Raw genomic sequence first — 13,173 nt, forward strand, 5'->3', positions numbered from 1 at the left:
TCTCAGCGGCTTTTGATACTATTGACCATGGTATCCTTCTGGAACGCCTGAGGGAGTTAGGTATCGGGGGCACTGTGCTCCAGTGGTTCCGTTCCTACCTCTCAGGTAGATTCCTGATGGTGCAGCTGGGGGACGTGTGCTCCGATAAGAGGGCACTTACATCTGGTGTCCCTCAAGGAGCCATTCTGTCCCCCATGCTATTCAACATTTACATGAAACCGCTGGGAGAGATTATCTGGAGACACGGGGTGCAGTGTTATCAGTACGCTGATGACACCCAAATATGTTTCTCTGTGTCTCCGACTGATGCAGTGACCAGGGATGGCATCTCTCCTCTAGATGCCTGTCTGGAGTCAGTAATGGGCTGGATGAGGGAAAACAGAGTCAGCTTGAATCCAGAGAAAACGGAAGTACTCGTGATAGGTTTCCCGGGTCCGGGGATGGAGATTTGTCCACCTGTCCTGAATGGGGTCACGCTTCCCCTGAAGGACTCAGTTCGCAGTCTGGGGGGTGCTTCTGGATTCGTCACTCCACCTTACATCTCAGGTGGATGCGACAGTCAGGAGCGCTTGTTATCAGCTTCGGCTGATACACCAGCTGCGACCCTACCTGGGCCGGGGGGACCTTGAAACGGTGGTACATGCTCTGGTGACCTCTCGGTTGGATTTCTGTAACACGCTCTACATGGGGCAACCCTTGTACCAAACCCGGAAGCTTCAATTGGTGCAGAATATGGCAGCGAGGTTGGTCACTGGATGTTCCAGGACCAGCCATATAACGCCTGTCTTATATGATCTGCATTGGCTGCCCATTTGCTTCCGGGCGCAATACAAGGTGTTGGTTATTACCTATAAAGCCCTAAATGGCTTGGGCCCAGGGTACTTGAAGGACCGCCTCTCCCCATATAATCCGCCCTGCGCTCTCAGGTCGGCTGGGAAGCAACTCTTGAGGGTTCCTGACACGAGATATTCCATGACTGCACAGAGGGCGTTTTCTAGCTCTGCCCCGCAGCTTTGGAACTCTCTTCCTGGTGAGCTCCGCTCGGTTACCTCCCTTGACCTGTTCAGGAAGAAGTTAAAGACTTTCCTCTTCCAACAGGCTTTCCCCCAGATGTTATGAGATTTGCTCTCTCCCCGTTGCACCAGCACTTTATACTAGTTTGTTCGGTTTTATCTTGTAAATTTTTACTCTGTTTTTAATCAGTCTGATGTATTGTTGTGGTTTTTATATGAATACTGTTTGTAAATTGTACATTGTGTAGTACTCTGTTGTAACCCGCTTTGATCTCCCAGGAAAAGCGGGCTATAAATAAACAGTTTATTATTTATTATTATTAATATCTAGCTTGCTTGGTGATGACAATAGCCCAGTGTGATAGAAACAAGATTGCTTTAAATATAGGCATGATAGGTATAAAGTGCCAGTGACTATACTGTTTGGGGGTTTGGGTCCCCAAAAAGTAACTTTTCCAAGCTCTATGGAGTACCCTATTAATCCCTCCTTCTACTCAAGTGATATCCTCAACCATTGCCTGGCTACCCACTGTACTGTCTTACAGTATAGCTAAGCAGGCCAACATTTCATTCTTTTGACAAGCTAACAAGGTGATACATGGCTCAAGACACTTGTCTTAACATGCTGCAGAGAATTGTTGGTACCTTTAAGGTTGCCCATTTCTAGCAGTCTATGTTTCTTTGTCCTCTGGCATGTTTTAATTCTTTACCTGCCAAGCAACACAATCCAAGCAGAGCATCTCCTTCTCTCTTTTCATGCTGGAAATGTCTGAGAAAAAAACCATTCTCGTCTCTTTGGCTCTTCTTAAGATTATATGCCTGTGTTCTCATTCTCTTTGGCACTTCCTCAAGTGCCATCATATAGCATCCAAAACCTCAAGATAACATGCACAGCCTTCTGGGGTTCTATTTGCTGAGGAGTTGTTTGCAGATTTATGGGTTGTCTTTTTCGCTATCTGTCACAGCCCATTCTGAACAAGTTGAGACATGCCTAGGTGTACCATAGCAAAGAAATCTCTGAAACCATGCTGAGCACCTTGGGCAATAAATACACTTCCAGTGGAATCAGTTATTTCAAAACCCTACTTAGGGCCAAAGGATTTGAAGATATTTCAGTGACAGTGCAACTTGAACATTGCTGTGTTGTAATCTCAGTGACAGGTTTGGCTTCTTTAAATAACCGGTGAACACTAGGGATATCAATGCACAACTCGCAGCCATGGCCTCAGGGAAAATGCACTTAGCTGATACTTAGAAATTGGTTGTCACAGCACATTTTCTGTGGCCCAAGCTAGTTTTAGAGCATATTCCAAAGGTGAGGCGATTCATGCTCACATTAAGTAGCACATGGCTAGACAGAACAAGGTTCCCCCCCCCCTAGATATATTTTCTTCAGTGAGGGCAGTGTTGATTAGCACTCTGACATAATGGCATGCTGATACATTGGTCAATTGATAACAACTGGGTTGAATCCTCCCCACTGCCCAACTACTCATTGATCACTGCTAAACAAACATACTAGCAGGATTTGCACAAGGGCAATGACAAACCATATACTAATGTGAGCTTCTTTCCAGTGTAAAGGGAGATGCAAGAGAATGTAGTTTGACAGGATGGAACGTGAATCAAAGTTGGGATTCACCAGCATTACATGAGTCAGGGGAGAGCCAGCATAGTGTAGTGGCTTAAACATTGGACTACAGTTCTGGAGAACAGGGTTTGAATCCCTGCTGAGCCATGGAAATGCACTTGGTGAGTTTGGGCAATTCACATTCTCTCCGCCTCAGAGGAAGGCAAAGCAAACCCCCTCTGAACAAATTCTGCCAAGAAAACCTCATGGTAGGTTTACCTTGGGGTCACCACAAGTCAGAAATGACTTGAAGGCATGCAGAAGCAACAACAAACAGAAATCAGGTATCTGTGAAAGAAAACTGGCACCATGGCTGCCAAGATGAAGAAAGCCCAGAAGAGCAAGAAAAGACAGAACGGATGGAAAAGCAGGGCTTGTCAGTTGCACACCTACCAATAGTACATTGTTAAGAGCATCACATGCATAGGAAATGGGTGTTGGAGACAGAAAAGGGGCAGATTTCTCTTGAAAGAGCTTAACTGGCTACTCGTTCATTTTTGGCAGATATCAAAGTGCTGGTTATGACCTTTAAAGGCCCATATAGCTTGGATTCAGACTATCTAAAAGACCACATCTCCCTATAAGAACCAGCCCAAGTTTGAAGCTCTTTAAGAAGGGCTTTCTTTTGGCCTCAACACCATCACAGCACATTTGGCGATGGTACAGAAGGGAGCCTTCTTAGTGGCTGCTTCCAGGTTGTGGAATTCCCTTCTACAAGAGATCCATTTAGCCCCCTCTCTGCTCTCTTTCTGCTGACAAGTTAGCACCTTCTTATAGGCAGACCTACTTTAATCATATAGCAGAACAGTGTTAAAAGTGATATATGGTGTGTGCTGTGTGTATTATCTTGTATGTTTTAATTATGTTTTAACACTATTTTAAATTATTTTTAACTATCTCCTTTTAATAGCACCACTGTTTAATTTTTTAAAAACCTTTGTAATATAACATTTGATCCAACATCTTTTTATTTATTGTAAGCTGCCTTGGGTCCCTTGGAACAGCAAAATCAGGCAATAAATTGAATAGATGTATAAGTAAATAAATAAATAGACAAACCCAACCTTGACAGAGCAGAGCTAAACCAGGAGAAAAGTTGTTAATCTTAATTGGCAGGTTTTATGTCTATTTTATCTCCTGTACATAAAGCGCTGTGTAAATTTTACAGTGCTATATAAATAAATGATGATGATGATGACGACGATGATAATAGAATTGGACAATTAAGCCTGAATATAAGCCACTATAAATATTTTTTTTTTGTAATTACTTTCTTTTCCTATAACAAAGATATAAATAAATAGCAGGCTTCTTATAGCTTCTTATATTTAACTAACCTCTCCAGGACCATCCTTCCAAATCTCCAATTGTTTGTAGAACTGGCTTCCCTCTCACCTTACTGCTGAATGCCCAGTAAAGTAGATTTGGAAGGGAGGTTTCAGTTGCTGCAAAAGTGTCACAATTGTGACTAAAGTTGTATCTCCACTGCAGATATAATCCAGTTTGACACCTCTTTAACTGGCTCAATGCTATGCAGTTCTGGGAACTGTAGTTCGTTGTCTCACCCAGCGTTCTCTCACAGAGAAAGGGAACAAAACTACAGTTCCCTGAACTCCATAGCATTGAGCCAGGGCAGTAAAAGTGGTGTCAAATGGAATTATTCCTGCAGCAGCTATGAATACAGAACAGTTACTCCATAATGCTTATTGTGTAGCCACTGTGACTTCAAAACAGTGCAGAACAGTGACTTCATATTGCTTATTGCTCCCTATAAGCCAAATCAAATATGATAATATGGCCATAGTATTAGTTCTGAGAAGTACAACCCATGGTCAGAGACACAGAGATAGGAAGTCTACTAATTTATACTGGTGATGTAGATTCAATTCCCATCCCTTGAATTATCTGGAATAAGCTAGAGGTTGTCATTCTTTAGCTCTCATAGAGTTTTTGAAATAGTTCCAGGAAAAGGAGAGGTGAAAACATTACCCCAATGCCCCCAACTAAGAGGAAATTTTGCCATTTTATAGGGCATTTAGGGACATTTGGGACAACATTTTCAACAACAAAAAGTTTGGAAAAGGTGCCACAGAAACATCTGGGGGCCTAAAAATGTCATGGGGGATATAATCTCTGCAATATTGTTGTTGACCCATTGTTGCTGTTTTTATGTTCAGTTTCTTGGCTATTAGTTCTTGTCATTTTTTTTAGCATCCTCTAAGATTGACGTGTTTTAGTAAACAGGTTCATGTTGCCTTTTCCATTTTGTTGGGCTCTTTTTATAGTAATTTTGTTATAATAACAAATGCCGAGTCCCAAAGAGTTTAGTTGATTTTGGAGGAGGGAAATCTTGATATCTCCTTCATTCATTCATCCATTTATACCTGATATTTTCCACAGAATTGGGACTCATGGCAGCTTAGAGAAATTAACATAAATACCTATAAAAACACACATTGGTAAAAAGTTATCATTAAAATGCAATTAAACAATCTGTGAATTTAAAAACAATGTTTAATACACTTGTTAACAGGGCAGGGAATGAAAATCATTTTATAAAAGCTAACTAATACTTAAAATAACCAGTAGATGGCAATCTTTACTGTAAACAAACATTTCCTTGAACAAACTCTTCTCCACTGAGACTAATATATTCCATATTCTGATGGGGGAAAAGATCCTTTTGCCAAGCATCTCAGTTACATCAAAAGACCTTAACGATGGGCTAAAATGTTTGGCACTAATTCCTCCAGTAATTAGGTTAATGCTATGATGCCTTTTAAAAAGGCTCAGAGAATTACTTCACATGTCACTCAGTCTAAATCCAAAGTGATTGGCAGTTTATTTTAAATTTTGGGGATGTTAATATTAATTTTTGTAGAATCTCTGTCAAAGCAGGTCACAGCTAAGTGATCTTAATTGGTCGAGAATGAAAGACAACTTAAGTGTGTCTTATTCCCTATGCAAAACTGGCAAGACCCAGCATGACTGCAGGTTTCCACCTTCCTCCCTCTCCTCTCACACCCTTTACACTCCTTTACAGCAGTGTTAATTGGGACAATATTCTTGTTCAGAAGAACAGATGTTTGTAACTCACGCATGAGGAAGCCTACGTCTTGGTAAACAGCATGCTCTTACCCGCTAGCATGGGTTACTGACATTGCTGGTCACAAGGCACTGGAAAGCCAGTGCCTGTGGAATCAGATGCTGCTTTCCTGTGCTGAAAAAGTCAAAGGTTGGAAAGTCTTTTCATCCCCCCCCCCCATTCCCTCAAACAATCCACTTTGGCTAGTGTGGAGCTGGGAATTAGATGCACCTGGTGAAAAGTTGTTTCTCAGTTATCTCCACCGAACTCCTCTGAAAAAGCAGGTCCTACATGTTAATACACCTAAAGATGGCTGCCCATGCATTTCTCGATTCTTCAGATCTTTGACCACTTGGCAGTTGAATGTGTGAATTTGGTTGCACTAAAAAAGTATATGGTTCGAGTTGAGGCAACACTGGCGATATGACATGCCCACATGCAAACAATAATTTCAAGAGCGTAGCTGTGGTAGGAGGAATGAGGGCATTGCCATCCTAAATAAAAAAATATGTCCTCCAACAACATTTTCCTTCAGTCCCAAAATTTATAGCATTGCAGAGAGTGAGACACTGACAACCATTCACAGCTAGAACTCCTACGCACTATTTGCTGTGTTTACAGTACTTTGGTATATTTACCTTCCCCTACTTTTGGCGAGCCAGTGTGGTGCAGTGGTTTGAGCATTGCACTGTACAACTCTGGAGACCAGGGTTCAAATTCCTGCTCAACCATGGAAACCCACTGGGCAAGTCAACTCTTTCAGCTTCAGAGAAAGGCAAACCCCTTCTGAACAAATCTTGCCAAGAAAACCCCATCATAGCAAGGATGTAGCTGGGGGGGGGGGGGGGGTTCGTGGGGTCTGGACCCCTCCTTCTGTTAGCTACAATGAATAGTGTGTGCTGCTGCACCGCTGTGCCCAAGCCCCATTATAATGTTGGGACTTAGTCTGGACCCCCCTTCCCAAAATCCTGGCTACGTCCCTGATCATAGGGTCACCTTAGGGTCACTGTATTTCAGAAATGACTTGAAAGCACACAACAATAAAAACTTTTCTTTAGATGCCTAAACTGTGTTTCTAAATGCTTGACTGAGATTTTGAGTTACTGCAGTGCTAGAAATTTGAGACTGAAGGAAAATTTCAAGGGGGAGCCGAATTCTTATTTGCGGGGCAATGCTCTCATTTTCTCCTCTCCTATAACTACATCCTGGATCACTTACTGAGCCGCTTTCCAGCATAGGTTTCAGTTTTAATAAGATATGAACCCACATGTTAAGAGTTATTTATGATTTTTCTGCAAATTAGTCATCTTCTCTCTCTCCACCTGCCGACCCTAGTTCTCATTAATAAGTGTCCTAAAAGTAATATAGAGAAAATCTATCAAACATCCATCTCACAACATATCCCTAGCCTTCTCTGGTTGTGGTTTTTTTAGATCCCTATTTGTCTTAGTGATGTAAAATACCAGGCTGTAATGAAGAGAGAAATGAACTTCTCTCTAGCCTTTTAAACAACTTAATAGCAGAATGTGATGCTTTTAATATGCACTGATTTTCTGTTTTCTAGTTAGTCTGGAAGAACCTTAACAATTCTGAGGATGTTTCAACCCCTTTTGGATAGCTAGTAGCAACTATACCTTCCTGACATTTGTTTTATATGGAACACACACTCCCAGGTGCAGAAAATAATTCTGCAGTTCAAATTAAGCCACAGAAAGAAAAGAAAGTGTTGGTTTTGCAACTTAATATTAAAGATAATGGACAGAATCCTTTTGGATAATTACATATATGTAAGCTACAGTTATGCATTCGTAACTGCTATGCAGTCACAGTATCAATGTAGTCCCTAGTTTAGGGATCTATATAGCAATTTTGAAAGTCCTCCAAACCCACTGGGATTGATGGGAGTCTGCTTCCCTGTTGACTGAGAATTGATTGCCTGGTGTTTCCACCTACTCTCTCACACAAGTGATCTTTGGTACATGGTGGATTTGTGATGGAGTCTTTTCCTTCCTGTTGCACCAGAGATTGCTTCTGTGGGAATGTGAGGCACCAACATCTCCATCAACAAGGAAATGGACCCATTGGGGGTTAGGGGGGAGTGGTTGGCCAGAATCCATTATGTAGCTCCATAGTTATGGTGCTGCATAGTACATAATGGCAATACAGAATTCTGCAGATTAAAAAAAGCCCAATCTTATACTTATCCATACTTTGATATGTAGGAATTTTGTTGGAGGTGATAAGGAGCCTTCTTGTAAGATTCACACCTACAGTCTTGTTACTGCTCAGCAAAGCTGGGTGTGTGAATCACTATATTTATCCAGATCCAACACAATGCTAGATATTATGTAGAACATGGAGGTGATCACCAGTTTCTGCCTACTGGTTTGGCCATGTAAAATATCTGAAGAACAATGCTTCACCAGGGTCTGATGAAGGAACTGCAGGGGAGAATAAGCAGGAGAAAAGAGAATATATAATGAGGGAAGCGAGTGTGAATCACAAGGAATTCTTGTGCCAACTTTTTCTCCTGAATTTATTGAGCAAACTGTAGGTCTGCCATCCACCAATTTAAACAAACAAACAAGAGACTGAGCCTAGCCCACACAAATTAAATAATTAGAATTAAAACTATATGGTGTTTTGTCATTATTCCAGCACTTTCTGTACATCTTTTAGTCCATATTGCATGTGGGTGTTTTGTTGTTCTTTGCAAACTTTGAGTGCCTATCCATTAGGAAGCAGAAGAGGCCCACCCAAAAGTAAAGAAATGTCTTTTGTGTGTCATGAGGAATCACAAGTATGCAAAAAGCATCACTGCAGTTGGTGTCACCCAGTGTGGATGCCCAAAAAGGGATGTGGGAGGTTGGCAGATTGTCCTGCTCCCCCCCTCTCCCACTACCTCACTCGCATGCCCTGCAGCTACCTACCTGTCATCTAGTCAGACCACTGCTGTGAGCCAGTGCTGTAGCCTCTGGATGGCCCATTCAGGGTCTGGCATGGCTGCTAGGTGGAGAAAGGGAGGCAATACTCTTTTTAGTTCACCCAGCAGCTGCACCAATCTCACTGGGTATACCACCACCACCCTGGTTGTATACCCCATTGGGTCCACACAACTTGCACCCCTTAGTGATACCCCTGAAAAAGCATGCAGCATCCTAAGCCCTGAACAAGAGGATTCCTGTGCAGGGAAAGAGGGCAGCAGTAAAGACAGTCTGAAACATTTTGTCACTTTGCATGTTTGAATGTCCTAAGAGTTGTCCCTTAATTGTCTTTTCTTCCTAGAGTCACTTTGTGCAAAAGATGGTCCCAGGTGCCTGTCAAACTCTTGCCAAAAGGTCTCTGAATGTAGTGCTGCTGCTGCTACCGCTACAAAGGGGGCTGCTTGCCACTGTCCAGATGTGTCGTTGGGTGACATGCCAGCAGAAGATTGTGCCCAAACATCCAGTGACCCTTGTGCCTCCAGCCCTTGCCTCCATAATGCTACCTGTTCAAGTGCTGCAGGAAACCTCAGCTTTACTTGCCACTGCCTCATGGGGTACACTGGAGCTACCTGCGAAACTGTCCTCAGGACATGTGACTTGCATTTTTGTAGGTATGGAGGCACTTGCCAGGAGGATCCGAATGGTCCTGCCTGTCTCTGTACTGAAGGATACACGGGTATATACTGTGAAATGGACCTTGATGAATGCCTTTCCAACCCTTGCCTCAATGGGGCAGTTTGCAGAGACAGGATCAATGGATATGCCTGCTACTGTGTTCCAGGCTACCAAGGGAAGCACTGTGACCTAGAAGTGAATGAATGTGTTTCGGATCCTTGCCTGAATGGTGCAACGTGCCTGAACTTGATAGGGAAGTACGACTGCCTTTGCCCTCTTGAATACACAGGTAAGAATCTATGTGAAGGTACATAGTATTGCTACAGATACAAACAACTTACATGTTCAAACATAAATGCTGGTTACTGTTTGCTCCTAGAAAGCATAGAATCATAGATATATACCCCAGAGGACAGAGGAGGGGGAGGCTTAAGGCTCCCTAATGCTAGGACAGGGGGTTGTGTCCCACCTGCCTGAAATGAACTGAGAAAATTGGATTACCAAGATTCCTGTGTAAGTTTCTCAGGAATTATAAATCAGAAGTGTACTAAATGATTAAGCTCTAAGATTAAGAGTGCAGTTGTGAGATCTCCCAGGAATAATAAAGACTGCCTGCAATCTATCCTTGGTACACTTACTTAAAGTAAGGTCCACTGAACACACAGAGGGCCTTTCCAAGTTCACATTCTTCATATTTAAGGATGTTTAAGTGAGTCTTCATATTTAAGGTGAGAATTGATGAACAATTAATTTTTCCTCCCCCTGCAAGTACTTACAAACTAATAACAGCTTGAGCACTAGTAACAAGGCCCTTCCATCTTAATAACAGATCTGGGAGTTATGACCATAGGCCTGGAGGGTATCCCAAGGGTGATCTAGTCTTCTAATCCTCCCCCTGACAGTGCAGGAATCCAGTGCTAAAGTAAACCTGAGGGGTGGGCATCCAACCATTGTTTAAATGCATCTGGTGAAGGAAAGTCCATCACCTTCATAAGGAAGTCTCTTCTGTTGTAAAACAGTTTTTTCTGTTAGGACATTTCCCCCAAAGTTTAGTCAGAATCCTCTTTCTTATAACTTAAACTTATTGGTTCAGGTCCTATGGTTTGGAGCTGTGGAAAACAAGTGTAGCCATCTTCCACATGAAATCCCCCCCGCCACCCCAATCTGATTCAGGTTTGTAAATGCCCAAGGGAACCCACATGGCTTAACATTTCATCTAGTTGTCTTCCAGGGAAAGCCAATAATTGTTGGAGCTAGAGCAGCTACAGTGTGGAATAATTTGTGCTGTAGTGTGTGCTGCTTCATTAAACCCAAGCATTTTTTTTTTCACTTGTGCCTATCCATGCTTTGAACACACCATCCTTCATCCAGTGATAATCAGATCACTACCTTCATTAGCAGCATCTGCAATTTTTACAGACAAGAAGAATCCACAGACAATTTGCAAGGTGCACTGAGTGTCATACCAGGCCAGTTATCCCCACCCCACTTCATGAATGGCAGAAAAGCACCTCTATATTACAGCTCTGGAAGAATAAGATAATCCCATCCACTCCTTTTACCAATCATTGACACTATTTCAGAATGTCAGATTAGTACCATTGCCCCAAGAGTAACTATTGTTGTCATAGGCCTAAATCCAATTGGTAGTCTTAACTAAAGTAGTCCCATTTAATTAATGGGAATGTATAAATTGACAGCTATGTAAGCTCAATTGACTCAGTAGGGCTACCCTAAATGGGATGTATTTACACTACAGAATTAATGCAGTCTGACACCACTTTAACTGCCATGGCTCGATGCTATGGAATTCTTTTTAATTGTCATGGCTCCAACTTATGTAATCCTGGCATTTGTAAGTTGTTGTGGCACCAGAGCTCTCTGACAGAGAAGGCTAAATATCACACAAAACTAGTCTTGTGAGATATTTAGCCTTCTCTGTCAGAGAGCTCTGGTGCCACAACAATTTACAAATTCCAGGATTGCATAAGATGGAGCCATGACAATTAAAGAGGTTTTAAACTGCGGAGCTTATGGCTTACTAAATTGATTTACCTCTCTGCCTGGTTTAAAGCTTAATTCAAGTGGCATCATGATGTTATCAGAAGATTTTTGTTGCCAAATTTGCCACCCAAATACATCCCAGGTCTATCCCAGGAGTGTTCCTCATGGCTCTTTTTGGATCTGGGAGTTTTCTGGCATAAGAAAATGGCAGCCGGAGTACCCCTGGAAGCAGGGATGGACCCGGGTTGTATTTGGGCAGCAAATTCGGTTGCAAAAACCTTCTGATAACATCAGGATGCTGCCTAAATTAAGCTTTAAGCCAGATGGGGTAAATAAAATTTAGTAAGACATGGGATAAGTTCCTTCATTAATTCTGCAGTGTGGCAGCAGCCTGGGATTGGATTTAGACCATGATTACACTCTAGAGTTGGAAATCATGTTGCTGTTCAATGTTGAACTGCAACTCCCAGTAGCTTCTGACAATATAGTCACTTGTCAGGAATGCTGGTAGCTGTAGTGCAACAACATCTCGACAGCCACAAAACTCCCAGCACTGCTGTGGAGACATGCAAGTAGTGCCCAGGGATGAAATTCAGATGCCAAAGGCAGAGCTGGAAAAGAATAAATAACTATAATAATAAAATTTTATTTCTATCCTACCTCTTCAATAAGATTGAAAGAAAGAAACTTTGGCAAATCATGTATTTATTTATTTGCATCCCACCCTATGTTCTGGAAGAGGGCAGGGTGTACATAAAATCACTTTATACAGTTTGAAATAATTCATAATTCACAATAACAAGCAAAATAAAGTTAAGTCTACAAAAGCTCATGCTGCCAACTTCTTTCTTTCAGTTAGTCACAAAGGTGCTACAAGATCTCTCTACATAATAATAAACAAGTAATTGAAACAAACTAAACATAAATTTAACAATTTAATAAGTCAAAGGAGCTTAAAAAGTTAGAACTCTTGAATACATGACTACAACTTTATGCTGGAGCTACCCATAAATGAGTAGATGAGGTCCCAGAGCAGCATCCCACCACCATGCAGTGATGAATGCATCAGCATGTCATTATATCCATTCTTTCTGAAAGTAACTTTCATGTTCTGGCCCAGCCAGGAGTTTCCATTTGGCCTGCCAGATGGCCCTTTATGATGGATATCAGATACTTTCTAATTTACAAATCGAGACAGAGACAAAAGGCTCTTTTGCCATCTTAGCATTCTCACCCATGTGGACTGGAAGAAAGGACTTCCCAGTTCTTTTTCTTTTGATCTTACCTGCACATTCTTGGTTTTGTATCCAAACTCTTTCTTGAAATATCCTTTCCCTGAGACTCATGTAACATTACAGAAATTGCCTTTCACCAATTTCCACTGAGACCACCACCACCACCACCATTATTATTAGAGTTATAGCCAAAGTGTTAAAGTGCTTTGGCAATATAATGGTAGTTAAGTATTGGGATTATTTTCTTTTATTGCTCCCATTCTTCTTTCCCTCACTTAAATATGCTGGCCTGGGAACAGCTGCTATGTTTCTTGGTGGCCATCCTAGCTAGCTCTTGGATAACAAACACACTGCTGTGGAGGTGTACATTTCATTTTGGGAAATACTAGTTTAATTTAAACTAACCTGGAGAGTTGAGAATAAAAAGTCCTTGTAGGTAGTGGGAATTCCCTTGGAATGCTTCAGAGTGGGGAAAATGTCATGTAGATCACCCCTCCTCAAAACAGACAAACAAAACCCCTGAACAAAAATCAGGGGCTTTCCAATTTTGCCAGTCCATTCAGATGGGCCCAAAGACAGTTTGAGCAGAAACCAAGTGCTTAATCTG

At 41.9% G+C, this 13,173-nt stretch overlaps 1 protein-coding gene across 1 annotated transcript in view; it reads left to right on the top strand.

Moving 5' to 3' along the window:
* Positions 1-13,173, top strand: part of CRB1 (crumbs cell polarity complex component 1) — a 138,156-nt gene that overhangs the window by 27,297 nt on the left and 97,686 nt on the right. Inside the window, exon 2 of the mRNA XM_042461259.1 lies at positions 9,014-9,616. Within this exon, the coding sequence (XP_042317193.1) occupies positions 9,014-9,616 (603 nt within the window). The remainder of the gene's footprint in view (positions 1-9,013; positions 9,617-13,173) is intronic.

Source organism: Sceloporus undulatus, chromosome 4 (genome assembly GCF_019175285.1).
Source record: "Sceloporus undulatus isolate JIND9_A2432 ecotype Alabama chromosome 4, SceUnd_v1.1, whole genome shotgun sequence".
NCBI lineage: Eukaryota > Metazoa > Chordata > Lepidosauria > Squamata > Phrynosomatidae > Sceloporus > Sceloporus undulatus.